Raw genomic sequence first — 15,542 nt, forward strand, 5'->3', positions numbered from 1 at the left:
GGGCGGAAGGGGCCCTTGAGTAAAATGCTGTTAATCAGTAGCATCCCTTGGTTTGGATGGCCCAAGGCTAGCAAGATCTCGTCAGATCTCAGCTTGCTAAATAGGTTAGTAATCGAACAGGGTAATGGGCAACCACCTCTCAACGCCTCTTGCCTTGAAAACCCTACAGGGTAGCCATAAATCAGCTGCGATTTGGCGACACTTTACGCACGCACACACAGTAGACGGAAGAGTGGCACAAGAATCGCGTTTGCATTTTGGAGTCGCAGGAATTATTATATATGGGATTTTTTCCCCCTCCAAAAACACTTTTTTTCTTCCGTCGCCTCTTTGTGGCTCTCTTGCCAGGCGCTGCGCGACTCCTCTGGATCTTTCTGGTCGCTCCTAAAGGAAAGAGGAGGAGCCCCGGCAAGAGCGCGCCCGCCTCTCCCTGAATCGGCCACGGAGGAAGGAAGCTGCCCTCGCTTTCTGCTGATCGCAGCCGGCTCCGGATCCTCGGGGCTCTCTCGCCGGCCTCATGGCTCCTGCGTCGCGGATCTCGAACCTGCGCCAGGCCGGCAATGAGCAGTTCCGCAGCGGGCAGTACGCGCAGGCGGCGACGTTATACGGCCGGGCTCTGGAGCTGCTGGAAGCGGCAGGTACCGGCGACGGAGGGGGGATCCCGGCAAGGCCTCGGCATGCCGGGTGGGGAGACCGGAGGGAGAGGGATCCGCGCCTGGGGTGCGGGGGTGTCTCTGGGGCGTTTTAGTTATTATAACTCCTTCTGCATTCACAGAGTTTTCTGAGAAAATTTGGATTCATTCATTAGCAGGACATGCCGTATATTTGATGTTCCCTGTTTAATCCCCCTGAAATTCAGTTTAAAAAGGTAAAAGGTGCATTCGGTGGATCGTTACTGGCCATGGGGTGACGTCACATCACAACATTTACTAGGCAGGCTACATTTATGGGGTGGTTTGCCACTGCCTCCCCCAGTCTGCACTTTACCCCCAGAAGTGTAGTATTTATTTAGTATTTATATTTTTCTACTATTTATATTATCGTATTGTTTTTTATGTATATTACTTGCAAGCCGCCTCGAGTCCTTCAGGAGATTGGCGGGGTAAAAATGTAATATATAAATAAATGTAAACATATAAGCTTATAGTATGTATAGTAGGAAAGATCTGTGTCTAAGAGACAGGCATAATATATAGCTGTGAGCTAGATATGGGACACTGATCTGATTTTGGTACTAGGTAACCCTTTATATCTCAGCTCAGACTTTCCAGTTTAGGCCTAGCTTGTACAGAGGTTCACACTGCTCTGGTTGTTCTAACTCTCCCTGTACACAGAATTTTTTTTTCTATTGTAAGGCTCAGTCCTGGCTTGAGGATCTTGAAATGTGTTATTTATATATTGCTGAGCACAAGACAGATCTCTGCCCCAAAGAGCTTACAATTGAAAACATGCTATAAGAAGGGTAGGAAGGGTAGGTGGGAACAAAACATGGGGGCGAGTATGCATTTGTTTTTGCTCCATGTACTTAGGTTTAGTTTCAGTAGAGGATGAGGAGGCAGAGACAGCCCAACCAGATGCCCTTAAGACTCCATGCATTTGGGTACCCAGAATAGGTTAAAAATAGTACCTGATGGCAGAATAGAAAAACTCCATCCCCTTAGCTGGTTTGGGGTGCTCTAGGCTTTTACCAGCTCCTTAGGTAAAGCAGAGATGCTTTACGGTCCTCTGGTTTCATATGGAACCAGTCTTCTTTGTCATATACTACATATTCCTGGAATTGTCATGGAGTGCAGTACACCAAATGTGGTAGAGTACAGCGGGTGTGGAAGATGTTCATGTCTTCATGCTTGCCCAGACTTAAGTTACTGGTGACCTTTGAAACCTGCTCCACAGCCTTAGACTTATTATGTCAGCAGGCTGGCTGCTGCAGTCATTGTGTCATAATGAGGGAGTTTGGGTTGGCGGCAGAAAATAGATGCAGGTCTGGCAGCTGGCCGGCTGGCTGGTCTACTTTCTGTTTCTTTTCTTCCCTGTGCTTCTGGTTTGAACTGAGAGAGGCGGAGGCTGATTAACGCTGCCTTCTGTTTCGTTTCTTTTCCATGCCTTCCTCTTGGACTTAAGGTGAGGAATAGAAGCTCATTTAACCACTTTCCCCTTTGGGCCCATTTCCCTCATCCTTAATATTTCTCAGCCTCTGGGTTTTGTTTATCAATGAAAGACCAAAGAGCTTGAAATGTTGTGATGCTTTGCGGAGAGCTTTGGGACTGTTATATGAATAGGATTTGTCTCTTGAAGGACAAGCCCATCATGATAAGGCATGGGCGTAATAAATTATTTGTATAAGTTTTGCAGTACGGCAGTATTTAGAAAGGATATGTAAGACTGCAGTATCTCAAAAGTCCCCCCCCCCCCCTTAGTTTTGTGTAGCAGAATAGTCTCCGAGGGCTGTTTCTGACAGAATTTTTGCTTCCATAAACATGAATAATCAATCCCTGTCCAGAATAAGTGTGTGTGTGGTGGGGGGGGGGGGGGTGTTTCGACTTTATAAAACACACAAGCAGCAACTGGGTTGTTGCTCTCAGGAGTGTTAAAGTAGAGCAAGGCAAAAATTGCCTTCCTTCTTTACACTCTACAGGTGCACTTTGTTCCTGCCATCTCTATCAAGTTACAAGGAAACCCATAAGAAGCACTCTAAACTAACTGTTAGAAATGTTTAGAGAAATAATCCAGTGCCACTGTGTGGTAATGGCTAACATTTGGGGTTTTCATTGGAAAGTCCTGTCTCGGATCTTCTTTGAAATGAAGTTTGCTTTGGTAGAAATCCTGCATACTCTGTTTCCCCGAAAATAAGCCCTAGCATGATTTTTTTTTTGAATTTTTGGAGGATGCTTGAAATATAAGCCCTACTCCAAAAATAAGCCCTATTTACAGATTCCCCAACGCAGCTGATCTGGTCACGTGGGGGGCGCAAAATCATGGAAAAAAATAAGACATCCCCTGAAAATAAGACGTAACGCATCTTTTGGAGCAGAAATTAGTATAAGACCCTGTCTTATTTTCAGGGTAACATAGTACTGTTGACTGAAGTGATTCCCGCTGAGCTCAGTAGATAGACTAATTGTGCCTAGAATTGCACTTTGTTGTACTCGATCACTGTCTTTCTCTCTAACCTATAAGAGAAGGATAAATATGTAATAAACAAATAATTGGAGCACAGGATTGTGCAAGTGTCCAGAAGGGACATTTCAAACATCAGGATGAAAATTAACATTCTCTTGGGGGTATAGAATGTTGCTAATGAAGCACTAATTTAGTGATGTTGCTAATAAACAAACCATCCATTTTCTTCCCCAGTTGTGACCCTAGCCTGCCATCATAGGTACTGAGCTTTTCATTTTAAACTTAAGATTTTAATGAGTAGCGAGAACCACCTGATGGAGGAAAAGGACATGATTCTAAGGCCACTTCTGCACATGCAGAATAATGCACTTTCAATCCACTTTCACAATTGTTTGTAAGTGAATTGTGCTATTCCGCACAGCTGCAAAGTGCATTGAAAGTTGATTCAAAGTGTGTTATTCTGCATGTGTGGAAGGGGCCAGAGTCTTACTCTCCTTTGCTACCACTAAGCATACTGGTCTACCACAGAGATCCATAGTTGGTCACATGCTGGTTAGATTGCTGTACTTCTCTTTAAGGCCGTTTCCACACGGGCAATGAATGGCGACCTGGAGATGGTAAAAACGCCGTCTCCAGACTGCCATTCGCACAGGGGGCGCAGCCTGCAAGCGCAGCCGCTGCCCGCCCTCTAACCTGAAGCCGGCGTTTCCCCAGAGCGCTTCCCGGCGCTCTTGGGGAAACGCAGCTTTGTAGTGAATCAGCTGCTGCCGAAGCCGAACGGCAGCGGCTTCACGCCGCCTCCCCCACCCAGCACTCACCTTGTCCCCGGGCCTCCGGCGCGTCGCCGAGGCCTGGGGACACGCTCCCCTGCCCTGTGCCGCTGGAGCAGGCTCACAGGGGCCAGGGGCGATGATGTCCCCGAGCTCCTCGGCGGCCAGCCGCGAGGAGGCCCGGGACATAGCAGGCTCGGCCGGGTGCGGCGCTCTGTGGCGCCCGGCTGCCCGGCTGATTCTGAGAGCGAATCCATCATGCGGACGGTCCCAGCGTCGTCGGGTCGGCATCATAAACGCCGACCCGGCCGTTTCCGCCTTCGTGCGGAAACAGCCTATGTTATATGGTTGCCTTGGAAGACTACTCACAATATTGCGGAAAATTGGTTAGGCATCTGCTGTAATGAAGACATTTCACCTGTACTGAAAGATCTGCACTTGCTCCCAGTTTTTTCCCCAGATGCAATCCAGAGTGCTGGGTTTCATCCCATAAACTGGCTTTAGGCTTAGCAACTCTGCCTGTTCCCACATCAGCCTGCCTGTTCCTTTAGATCTCTGTTGGAGGCTCTGCTCCCTTTACCTCCGGAGGTGAACTTAGGGTCTTTTTCCCAGCAATGGAATGCTCACAGTCTCAGCCTAACTTTCCTCACTAGATTGTTGTGACAATAAAATGGAGGAGAGGAGTACACTATAAGTCTTTTTGAGTCCCCATTGGAGTGAAAGGTGGGGTATGCATGAAATAAATATATAAATAAATAATGATGATCTCTGTCTAGTATACAGTGGAACCTCGGTTTTCGCTGGTAATCCGTCCGGTGACTATCAGCGAAAACGGAGGCGACGCTTTCTGCGCAGGCGCAACGGAAACGGTGCAGCAAGGTTAAGCAAAAGTTGCCTCGGATTTCATCGGCAAGCCGAGGCGAAAAACGGCTGGCGACAATTGGTGAAAACCAGTCACCAAAAACCAAGGTTCCACTGTAGGTATATCCTGCCTTCTTCCAAGGAGCACAAGGTGGCATCCATAATTCTCTTCTTCTGTTTCATCCTTTCCGCAACCTGTGATGTTGAGTGAGCAGTCCAGCATCCCTCAGCAAGTTTTGTGACTTTGGGAATTTGAACTCAGGTCTTCCAGATCCTAGTTTGACACTCCAGTCACTACACCACAATGGCTCTGTGGGTTCATTTGCTGTTTTTCGCTTTTAAGTTACCATATTGTGTATGATACAAAAGAGACATTTTACAAAAGAGACATTTTGCATTGTTTGGGTGCCTGGGAAATAGAAATGTGGGGTATAAATCTATTAGCTGCCTCACAGCAGAAAATTTTTCTCTCTTTCTCACAATACTAAAATCAGGGGGCATACATTGAAAATGCTGGGGGGAAGAATTAGGACTAATAAAAAGAAACATTTCTTCACGCAACGTGTGATTGGTGTTTGGAATATGTTGCCACAGGAGGTGCTGATGGCCGCTAATCTGGATAGCTTTAAAAGGGGCTTGGATAGATTTATGGAGGAAAAGTCGATGTATGGCTACCAATCTTAATCCTCCTTGATCTGAGATTGCAAATGCCTTAACAGACCAGGTGCTCGGGAGCAGCAGCAGAAGGCCATTGCTTTCACCTCCTGTATGTGAGCTCCCAAAGGCACCTGGTGGGCCACTGCGAGTAGCAGAGTGCTGGACTAGATGGACTCTGGTCTGATCCAGCAGGCTAGTTCTTATGTTCTCACTTGGAGCCTGTCTTGCTGTCTCTTTGCCCAGGAGATGCAAGTGCTGAAGAGAAGAGTGTTCTTTATTCCAACCGTGCTGCCTGTTACTTGAAGGATGGCAACTGCAGTCTCTGCATTAAGGACTGTTCTGTGTAAGTAATGCTTGTTTGGCGAGAGGAGGAGAAATGGCCGGGGCGCACAGATGTATGTGCCACTGTCTCTCATCATTTGTTTATTTACAGTCCTTTTAGGGAAGCTGGTCATTCACCTGGCTTGGAATCACAGGAAAGGGCAGAGAAGTTTGGCAGCCCAATTTTTTTTGGGGGGGGTGGGGGGTGGACCTACCTCTGGAGCTGGTCTAGCCTTGTGCCAGTGGGAGTGCCCACCCCACTGGTGCAAGGGCCAAATGCGGAAGTAGAGGGGCCAGATACATGGGCACCTGGTAGCCTCATGGTTCCGCAGTGTCTAATTCTGGAAGCAGCTGCCATACCCCACCACCAGTGGCACAGGACGCTCCGTCGGCATGGCTTGGGGCATCCCAGAAGTGTGACCAGGGGTGGAGTTGACATTAGTCAGCTTCCACCGTCCAAGTCTCTGCCTGCCAGAACGCTAGCGTCCAAGGCTTGGACTTATTCCACCCTTTTGGGCAAGTCCATAGAGCCCAATGGAGGACTTTTCAGCAAAAGGGAGGCTTTTTTTCTGTCTTTTGCCTCCCTGTGCTGCTGAGAAGCCTTCTTGGAGATGGCGGGGAAGCTCCACAGCGACACTGTGTCTCACCGCTGGGGAGTTCTGAAGTGAGCTGTAAAGTACTGTCTCACCTCTCGTGCTATTCTGGGAAGGAAATAAATTCAGTTTGCCAAAGTCAGAGCAGTAGCTTTTTGTCAGGAGGGAAAGGGCCGTGTTGTACAGTTGGGGTGGGGGTTCTTTTCTGGTGTTCGTTCTTAAGTTGCTGATCTTCCCTAATCACTGAAAGAAGAGTGGGGAGGGTTGGTGGCTTCAGATACAACCCCCACCTCCATCCACCCAGCATCATGATCCATCTCTATGGGTTAATAGGGCTTTATATTAAAGCAGTGATTATCTCCCTTGCTTCAGTGCAGCACAGTGCAACATATCTCCCTAGCCCAGGAGTGATGCACACTGTTCAGACAATCAGATATTCAGACAAATTTCCACTAACTTGACTTTGTAGCTTATACTTAATTTTTTTTTGTCACTTCACTGATTTTAGTGCCTTGGATCTGGTCCCTTTTGGAATCAAACCCCTGCTGAGGCGGGCGGCAGCCTATGAAGCTCTGGAGAGATACCAGTTAGCCTATGTGGACTACAAAACTTTAGTACAAGTTGATTGCACTATTCAGGCTGGACATGATGGAGTCAACAGGTAATTCCTTGATTTTCAGTATTTAAGGAGCTCCCAGGAAATCTTGAAATTAAGTCCAGATTCGCTATATTTGGATGAAGTGTTTGTCTTGGGTCCCAAACAACTAACTCATAGCTAGATAATTTAAGATTCAATCTGCCTCTGCTAAAGTCAGTGTAAATCTTGTCCATTGTAGGCTAGGACTAGGAAAGGAACTTCTTTCTCTGGGGATAGTGTGTTTTTGACGTTAAACACAGTGTGAACTGTCTCCATAAGGTCCTAGGAGGGAGCTTCTCAGGAGCAGCTGGATGTTCAGTATTGAGACAAGAGGACTGGGCTAGAGTTACCTGATCCAACTGGATGGATCTTAACCTACCAGGCAGTTCTGTCTCTCAGCTCCTCTGAATTACCAGCTTTCATTTAAAAAAAGTCTATAGCCCTTTTTGTTTCAGAGATGTAATGTGAAAGGCATGTATCTGAAACAAAAAGAACTATAGAATTGCTTTTAAAAAAGGAAAACTGGCAATTCAGAGGAAAGAACAACAGAGAGAGTATTGTAATGTTACAAGTGGAAAACCCTCGAGGACTTCAATAGATGCAACTCTCTTTAGGATTGCAGTGCAAGAAAATTATTTAAATAATTATCTAATCTCAGTCCAGCTGTACTGCCAGGGTATGGTTTTTGAGCCCTGAATAAATGTTGCAGTATTTGGGGTGAAGAAAGTGAAAGCATTAAGACAAGCCAGCTGAACTCTGGGAACTGCATCACTGTAAGGAAACCTGTAAATGACTGTTCTAATATTTGTGACTACTAGACTACTAGAGCCCCTTGGGGATTGGGCGGTTTATAAATTTAATAAATAAATAAATAAATAAATAAATATTTGTGAATATCCTAGTTAGTTTGAGGATATTCAAAGGGGAAAGAGCCTGGCATTCTTGGATGACATCACACTTGGACATACCTGAGGAGGCATCCTAACTACATTGGCTAGCTGTCTGTCCTGGTAAAAAAGGCCTTGTCATAAAAGAATGATAGAAATAAATAGATCTCCTTTTTCAGAATGACCAAGGCCTTATTGGAAAAGGATGGTCTTCAGTGGCGTCAGAAGCTGCCACCCATCCCAGCTGTCCCTGTTTCTGCTCAGAAAAGATGGGAGCCTCCTTTAGGAAGCAATGAAGCTATTGCAAGAAGCAACTCAAATGAGCCCGTATGTGTCACAAAGCAAGGTGAGCGTTTCTTCTGTTTAAGAACAACCTCTGCTTCTGCAGTTGCAGAAATCAGGGCCAGCTACCTGGGCATTGCCCTCAGCCTTTTGTGAGGCATTGCAGACTAGATGTGTTTGCCTTGGCTGAGGTGACATTTGGCAAAAGAGCCCTCCAAAAATAGTTCCTCAGTAATTTGTCTCCTCTGTCTTTTCCCACCTGGAATACAGAGCAATAATCTCATACAAGGATATCTTCCTCCACTGATGGAGAATGAAATATTGGGCTTCCTGTGAGGATTTCTTCTCATCAGTGGGTTGTAAGGTATCCTGCCCTGCCAGGCAGAGGACAAATTGGAGAGGAACTCCCTGTGTGAACAGGGAGTCACCTGGGGGTTTTCTATACTGTTCTTTAGCATTACAGCATCTTCAGTTACAGGTCTCCAGGGAGAAGTCAGTGTTCATTTGGTATTCAAAAACAACAAAGCCTTTATTGGCATATAATAAAATGCAAAGATATAAACAGGATACAAAAAGAACAAGATATTTAAAACAATCTAAATGATCAGAACTTGACGGAGCCATCTCGCATGCAGCTGGAACTTTGCAACCAATTCTGTTGAAGCTGAGTTCTGATTTGCCAAATGAAATAATACCCTAACTTTGTCAGTTTGCCTTTTCCTTTGGGACAGGAAGGGGTTACACATTTAATCCAGATGTTAACACAGAAAGAATAGTGAAAAAGTGTATGTGGTATAGATCCTATGCTGTTATGCTTACAGGGCAAAGCCTAGTGGAGAAAGGTATTCTTTGGAATATCCCATATAACACAGCTGAAGGTAGAGCATTAAATCTAGCTAACATAAAAGCTCTATGCTGTTGTGAAACAATTAAATGTTAAATGTATGGGGCTAGGGATCCTGAGCTTGGAAAAATCCCTAGGCTCAACAGAGAACAGATTTTCCAGGAGGCACCAATAAATCCCTGACATTTTCATCTAACAAACTGCGATTTTTCATTTTATACACTGATGATGCAGATTCCGTGGTCAAAGAGTCCAGAGATATTCCTACTATTTTATTTTTTTTGCTCAATATGGGTTAACCAAATAGAAGGCTGATATTCCGTGAGCAATTGTGAAATAAAGCTGGAATGATCAGATGTAACCAGAACATAATGGTCATCATCCATGCTCTGGTTTTCTAGTAATCCTTGGTTAGTTTCCAAGCATAAAACTATGTCGGGGACACAAATAGGAGTTCCAAGAATTTCGATGAAAGAAGATTGAGATCCTTCAACTACTTGGCCCGTATTGGAATGCCAAAGAGCACCTAGGTGTTCGATTTGGAGTTAAAAACCCTGAGAGCTGTTGGTACATATTGATCGCCTTTTGTATAGAAAAATCAAGTCCCTTTAAGATGTTGACTGAGGAGGTAACAGTTTTCACCCTCCAGTCATTTGTTTTCTTTTTTCTCTGTTTTCTCAATACTATCACATCCAAACCAGCATTTCTGTGGAGTATTGTACAAGGGGAAAGATAAGGTTTGGCTGATAGAAGTAACATCTTTTGGCAGAGTGTCCAGAATTTGAGTCATAAGTAAAACTCGGCTAACGAGTGACTTGACTAGTCTAAACAGACGGCAGTTCAAATGAGCAGTAAACAGCTGAGCTGCCAAAAACCCTGTTGTCTGCATCAGCAGAGTGCTGAAATTATTGTAAGGAAGAGAGAAATCATGAAGAAATTTAAGAAAAATGGAGGAAAAGGTCTACCCTGGTCCCTCCTACATCATCCTGTTCTAAATCCTCCAAACATCTGTAAACAGACAAGGTTCTCTATAATGGTTTAGTAAGTGAGCCTGTTTCCCTGTCTCCCAATTTTCTGTGGTCACTAAGGTGGATATGACTTCTACAGAAGTTTGACAAAACATGAATAGGGATCCGGGGAGTGGGGGGAGGAGTCATAGCCTTCTCAGGGTAATGGAGGCCTTTGCAAAAAGATTTGCATATGCCTGCCCACAAAGCTGGAGGAGGCACAACCCATCCAAGGATACTTTCCAGTCTACTGATGAGAAGAAGCCCTCCCAGTAAGTCCAGGGTTTTGATCTCTGGATATTAATTGTGTGAAGTAGGTCAAGAACGACACTGCACAGCATGATCACTAAGCTTGACACAGTCTAGCCAAGCGGCTTAGCGTTGTGGTCTGCCAGATGTTTGACAGTTCCCTGCCCACCAAGTCCTCAGCTGACAACAAATAAAAGTCAGCATTCAATCGGAGTTGACAGCATTCTTATTGAATGGAGCAGAGTTTGTGCCTGATAGAACGATCCTCCCTCCACTGCTGCTCTTGCCCTCTGCTGGCTTAATGACTGGTAGGTTTGGCCTGCTGACAGCATTTGGTTTGCTGAATTACAAGGTCTACTAGCCTGGTCAAAATGGTACTTTAACAGGCTTCTAACTGTCCTTTTTTGTTCAGAATCCTGAAGCTTGAATTGCATCCCGATCTCTGTTTCTCCCATTCTAATAACAATGTGCTGAAGTTTCCTAGGGCTACCACTAAATACAAATAAGTTGACTGTTGTGCTATGGTCAGCTGCTTAGCTATGAATTTTGGGTCATTGAGGCTCTTGACTAATGATCAAGGGAAAATGTGGATTTGTATACTTGTAACATCATAAATTGACACAAAGTCCTGTTTTGTTAAAATTCCAGTGCCTTCAGCTGCTGCCACTGAACAAGCAAATAAGCTGAAGGTAGAAGGAAATGAATTTGTGAAAAAGGGCAACTATAAGAAAGCTATTGAGAAGTACACTGAGAGTTTAAAACTTCACAAGCTGGAAAGCACCACTTATACTAACAGGTAATTCTCAGATAGTCATAGCGTTTCCTTTCTCACCCAGGGCCATTTGTTCGAAGAATTACAACACTCTAGCCCTTCCACCATCCTTCAGTTACATTTAACCAATTTCGGACTAATCAAGGGTAAAAACAATGGTGAAAACAATGAAAGAGATGAGATTAGGGTTGCCAGCCCCTTGTTGGGGATCCTCAGCTTCCCTTTCCTGGCACTATTCGGAGCAATAGCAAGAGAAAAATAAATGAACGGCCATCAGTGGGAAAACCCAGAATCGATATCAAGCCTCTCTAGAAATCACTGAAAACTTTATAGTCTTATCATAAAGTTTCTGGTAACTCCTAGAGAGGTGTGGCCTAACTTCCAGTTTACCCCAGAAGTGACATCATGTTGTCATTAATGTCCCCCAATGTAGCAGCTTGCCCCCAGTCCCCCCCCCCCCGGTTGCACGGTTGGGCTTGGCAATCTTAGATGAGTGCCTATTTCTCATATAGCGATTGTCCTTTTCATTATGTTGTTCTGTAAGCAGGGGGCTTCCAGTATCTCAGCTTTAGGAGGAGCTAAAAAAAATTCCTGCAGTTTGCCAGTGAAGCACTCTCCTATGTCGACATATTGGGTTGAATCCTCGAACAAAAGGATTTCCATTTGCAAAACCCAGCCTGCCCCCTCCCCCGCACTTGAAATGCTGCTGCTGGAAGACCAGGAACCCCCCAAGAGCAGCATTTCAGGAGATATTTCGGGCTGCAATAGTAGGATGGAGGCAAGAAAGTTATGCTGCGCAGTCAGAAATCCTCCCGTCCCCCAGAACATTTTTGTTGGATCCAAGCCAATGTTTAGCTGGCTTGCTTAGCAGTGAGTATCCTCTGGGGAAAGGTACAAAGGAAAGCACATTGACTCTGTTGAACCCTGTATGAACAAAGAACCTGCCTGGACTGGTCGAGGAACTGCAGCCTCAAGGAGGCCATTTCCTGTGTGGCTCAGTCTTTCATCCAGATTCTCCTTCAGTCAGATTCTTTCATATAGTAAAATATCCTTATGTTTTCTCATCACAGTGCATGGAACAGCAATGGCGTAGTGGTTAAGAGCAGGTGTATTCTAATCTGGAGGAACCGGGTTTGATTCCCTGCTCTGCCACCTGAGCTGTGGAGGCTTATCTGGGGAATTCAGATTAGCCTGTACACTCCAACACATGCCAGCTGGGTGACCTTGGGCTAGTCACAGTTCTTCAGAGCTCTCTCAGTCTCACCTACCTCACAGGGTGTTTGTTGTGAGGGGGGAAGGGAAAGGAGTTTGTCAGCCCCTTTGAGTCTCCTTGCAGGAGAGGAAGGGGGGATATAAATCCAACTCTTCTTCTTCATAAATGTTCTTATTATTTATACTTTGTTTTTAATTGTATCATTGTTTAATATATTTTATGCATTTTTTTCTTTGTTTTAAAATGAAATTGTTGCTTGGAAATGATTTCCATATTTTATTCCGTTCTTATCTATTCTGTTTTGTTTATATCTATTAAAAATTTGAAAAAACAATTAACAGTGCATATGCACAGTTCTGCAAATGCTTCTGTTCTGTAGAAGCACCAGTTGTGATACTGGCTGCAACGGCCACTTCTTGAAAGTTCCAGTTTTCATTTTTTTAAGCAAATTTCTAGCCTTTATGATTGAGAAGGTACACTTAGAATACACGGATTATTCCTGCTGAAATCTCATAAACCAGATAAGTTACTGAACTGGGATTCTGTACTTTCCTCACTTGCACCCCACGATGGGTAAAATTAGAAAACAGGTTTTCTGCAGATCAGATCAGCTTGCATACAGAGTACAGGCTACACATTTCAACTTTTCGTCATGCAGAATTTAGATTTCTCAGGCATAACATTCTTGCGTTCTCTCTGTAGTGAGGCCAACCCTGATGGCTAATCTGTTGCATGATGCAATTAAAATGCAATTTGCGAAGTTTGTACTCAAAGCAGTTTATGTAAAATGGCGGAAAATAGAAGTCAGCATTCAAGCGAAGTGGACAGCCTTCTTATGGAATGGAGCAGAGTTTGTGCCTGATGAGACGATCCTTCCTCCCCTTCCCCCTCCCCTTGCCCTCTGCTAGCTTCAGCAATGGCAGTTAGAAATGGGAGGGAGAGGGGTCTTCAGAGACCTCCAAAGAAGAGCAGAGATGAGAAACCTTCAGATAACCAGCTCCTCCTCCCCTGAAACTTGAGCAATTGCAAGAGTACAGGGTTAGATCCAGGGAAAAATTTCCCTGTGTCGAGGATTCCTTGCAGATGGACTGCAAACATCGTCTTTTGAGGATTCATCAGCATTCAGACCAAAATGTATACAGTAGTATGATAATTATCCCACACATTCTGATGCTGAAATTCCTCCAGGGAGCTTCCCACTTTAGCTCTCACAACAATGGTGTGAGGAGTGGGTTGGAATGGCTGACATAGGTCACCCAATGAATTTCATGACAAAAAGGTGATTTGAGTTCAGGTATCTCCGAGCCTAGTTGAACATTCTAACCACTACACCACTGTGCTCCTAAACTTGAGCATCTGTTGCACATGCTTTTCCCACCACCCTTTCCTAAGATGAGTATAGAGATCCAAAGTGTGGCCAGATGTTTCCCAAAAACATTTAAATAAGTAATTCTGTTGTTTTTTTCCCCCAGAGCTCTTTGCTACTTGAATCTGAAGCAGTACAAGGAAGCAATTCAGGATTGTTCAGAAGCCCTTAAATTAGATGCTAAAAATGTCAAAGCGTTCTACAGACGAGCACAAGCATATAAAGAGCTCAAGGTAGGGAACCTCCTGGTTGCTTTGGAGTGTTGTGGGGAATATAATGTTCTGATTGCGTTTTTTAATTGTAAGAATATTTTTACTGTGCAGAGTGCAGTTCTGTGATAAATACAGAGGCGTAGCAAGGGGGGAAAGTGCTCGGTGCACTGGTGTGTCCTCCACCCCGGAACGCCCTTGCCACACCCCCACAGGGGCGCGCACCCGGTGCGTCATGCCCCCCTGCCCCTTGGAGCTACGCCTCTGGATAAATATACTTTCTCCTAAATGAATGAGAGGCACCACTTCCTTTACAGACAGACAAATGTGAAAACCAATAGTATGCCCAAGACCACTAGGGAGTCTCCACCTGCACAAGGTGTCCAACTCCTTACCATGGTCTCCGTTACGTACACTAACCATTAAAATTATTTCTAGGACTACAAGTCCAGCGTGGCGGATATCAACACTCTCCTGAAAATTGAACCAAAGAACAATGCTGCTCAGAAACTACGACAAGAATTAAGCAAGCTTTCAAAATAAGAGTCGCTCGCAAAGAACTTTGTTCTCTCCTGAAGATGACACTTTTGTTCCCTGTAAAAACTGTTGTTGGGACCAGGCTGAAGGTAGGGCTCGTTAGGAAGTCTGCCTTCTAGACCTGCTGCTGCCACTCAGGTTCCATGCAATCTATGTACAAAAGTTATTCAGCCTTTCTATCAAGCCTTCAGACAGTGCAGAGAAACCTTTGAGGTTCTTTACTTCCTAGTATAGTTACTGGTTTAGGAACTGGAAAAAAAATCTCTGTTAACCGATGGAGCTGAATAGCACTTGTCATAGCGTTGAATTTCTGGGGTGTGTTTACAGAGAGAAGAACTTCCCACTTGCAGTTCGGTCTACCGATACACCTAGGTAATGACTACAGTGTATACAAAACCCCGGGGGCTGATGCAGTGGCAGAGGGAAGCGAGGACATCAAAAGTTGTGTGTGCTTTGCCTTAATTTTTGCCCCCTGGGCAACACTGCAGTATCTGGTCCCCAAAGCATAATTTAGGAACTTCAAAGTCACTTTTCTTTTCTATTACCAAAGAGCCGAATAAATCTTGGCTTTCCTTATATTTTACAGTTAAGGGTTTTTGTTTGTAAGCCTCCGTTTCCTTAAGGTTAAACGCCTTCTATGTGTCCCGTACATGCAAATACATACGATTGTACAAGGACACTTTTATTCCTCATATACATGGAAGAGTATTAACTTTCTTGCCATGTCATAGGACAAAAAAACAATGTAGGGCAGCATGGATATTTTCTTTATGTCTTATTTGAATGCTCACAAATAAGTTGCTGGGTTACTAAGACTGGCCGTTCATCATTTCACACTGCAGGTAGAGCGAGCTGACCCTCTTTTTAATGTAATAATTCCTTTCCTGGGCTGCACCGTCTGTTTCATGAGAACTGAGTATTAAGTGAGTAGTGGTAACAGACCTGCTTGCTGTTTCATAGAACTAGACTTGTGGTTATATTCAGGGCATGCACCAAGTTCTTCCCAATACTGGTGTACTGTAAGACACAATGCAAATGGCAGCTGCTTTCTTAATGTTTGGAAATTTTGACGGGAGGAGAATGCGTCCCCCAGCACTCTTTTTTTTTCCTGTGTAAGGCCTTGCCTGTAAGGAGTGAAGCTGAATTCTGGCACCATAAATTCGTCCATAGCTGGGTGTTACATTGAACTTTTAAATAAACAAGTTTGGTTGACTTTG

The 15,542-nt window shown here is 44.7% G+C and overlaps 1 protein-coding gene across 1 annotated transcript; it reads left to right on the plus strand.

Annotated features, from left to right (window-relative positions):
• Positions 1 to 408: 408 nt before the first annotated feature.
• TOMM34 (translocase of outer mitochondrial membrane 34) lies at positions 409 to 15,542 on the plus strand. Its single transcript, XM_048497021.1, has 7 exons — positions 409 to 638; positions 5,652 to 5,751; positions 6,831 to 6,983; positions 8,026 to 8,192; positions 10,877 to 11,024; positions 13,686 to 13,812; positions 14,227 to 15,542. Exons 1-7 carry the CDS (start codon positions 518 to 520, stop codon positions 14,329 to 14,331), a joined length of 921 nt encoding a protein of 306 aa, XP_048352978.1. The 5' UTR covers positions 409 to 517; the 3' UTR covers positions 14,332 to 15,542.

Source organism: Sphaerodactylus townsendi, linkage group LG05 (genome assembly GCF_021028975.2).
Source record: "Sphaerodactylus townsendi isolate TG3544 linkage group LG05, MPM_Stown_v2.3, whole genome shotgun sequence".
Lineage (NCBI taxonomy): Eukaryota > Metazoa > Chordata > Lepidosauria > Squamata > Sphaerodactylidae > Sphaerodactylus > Sphaerodactylus townsendi.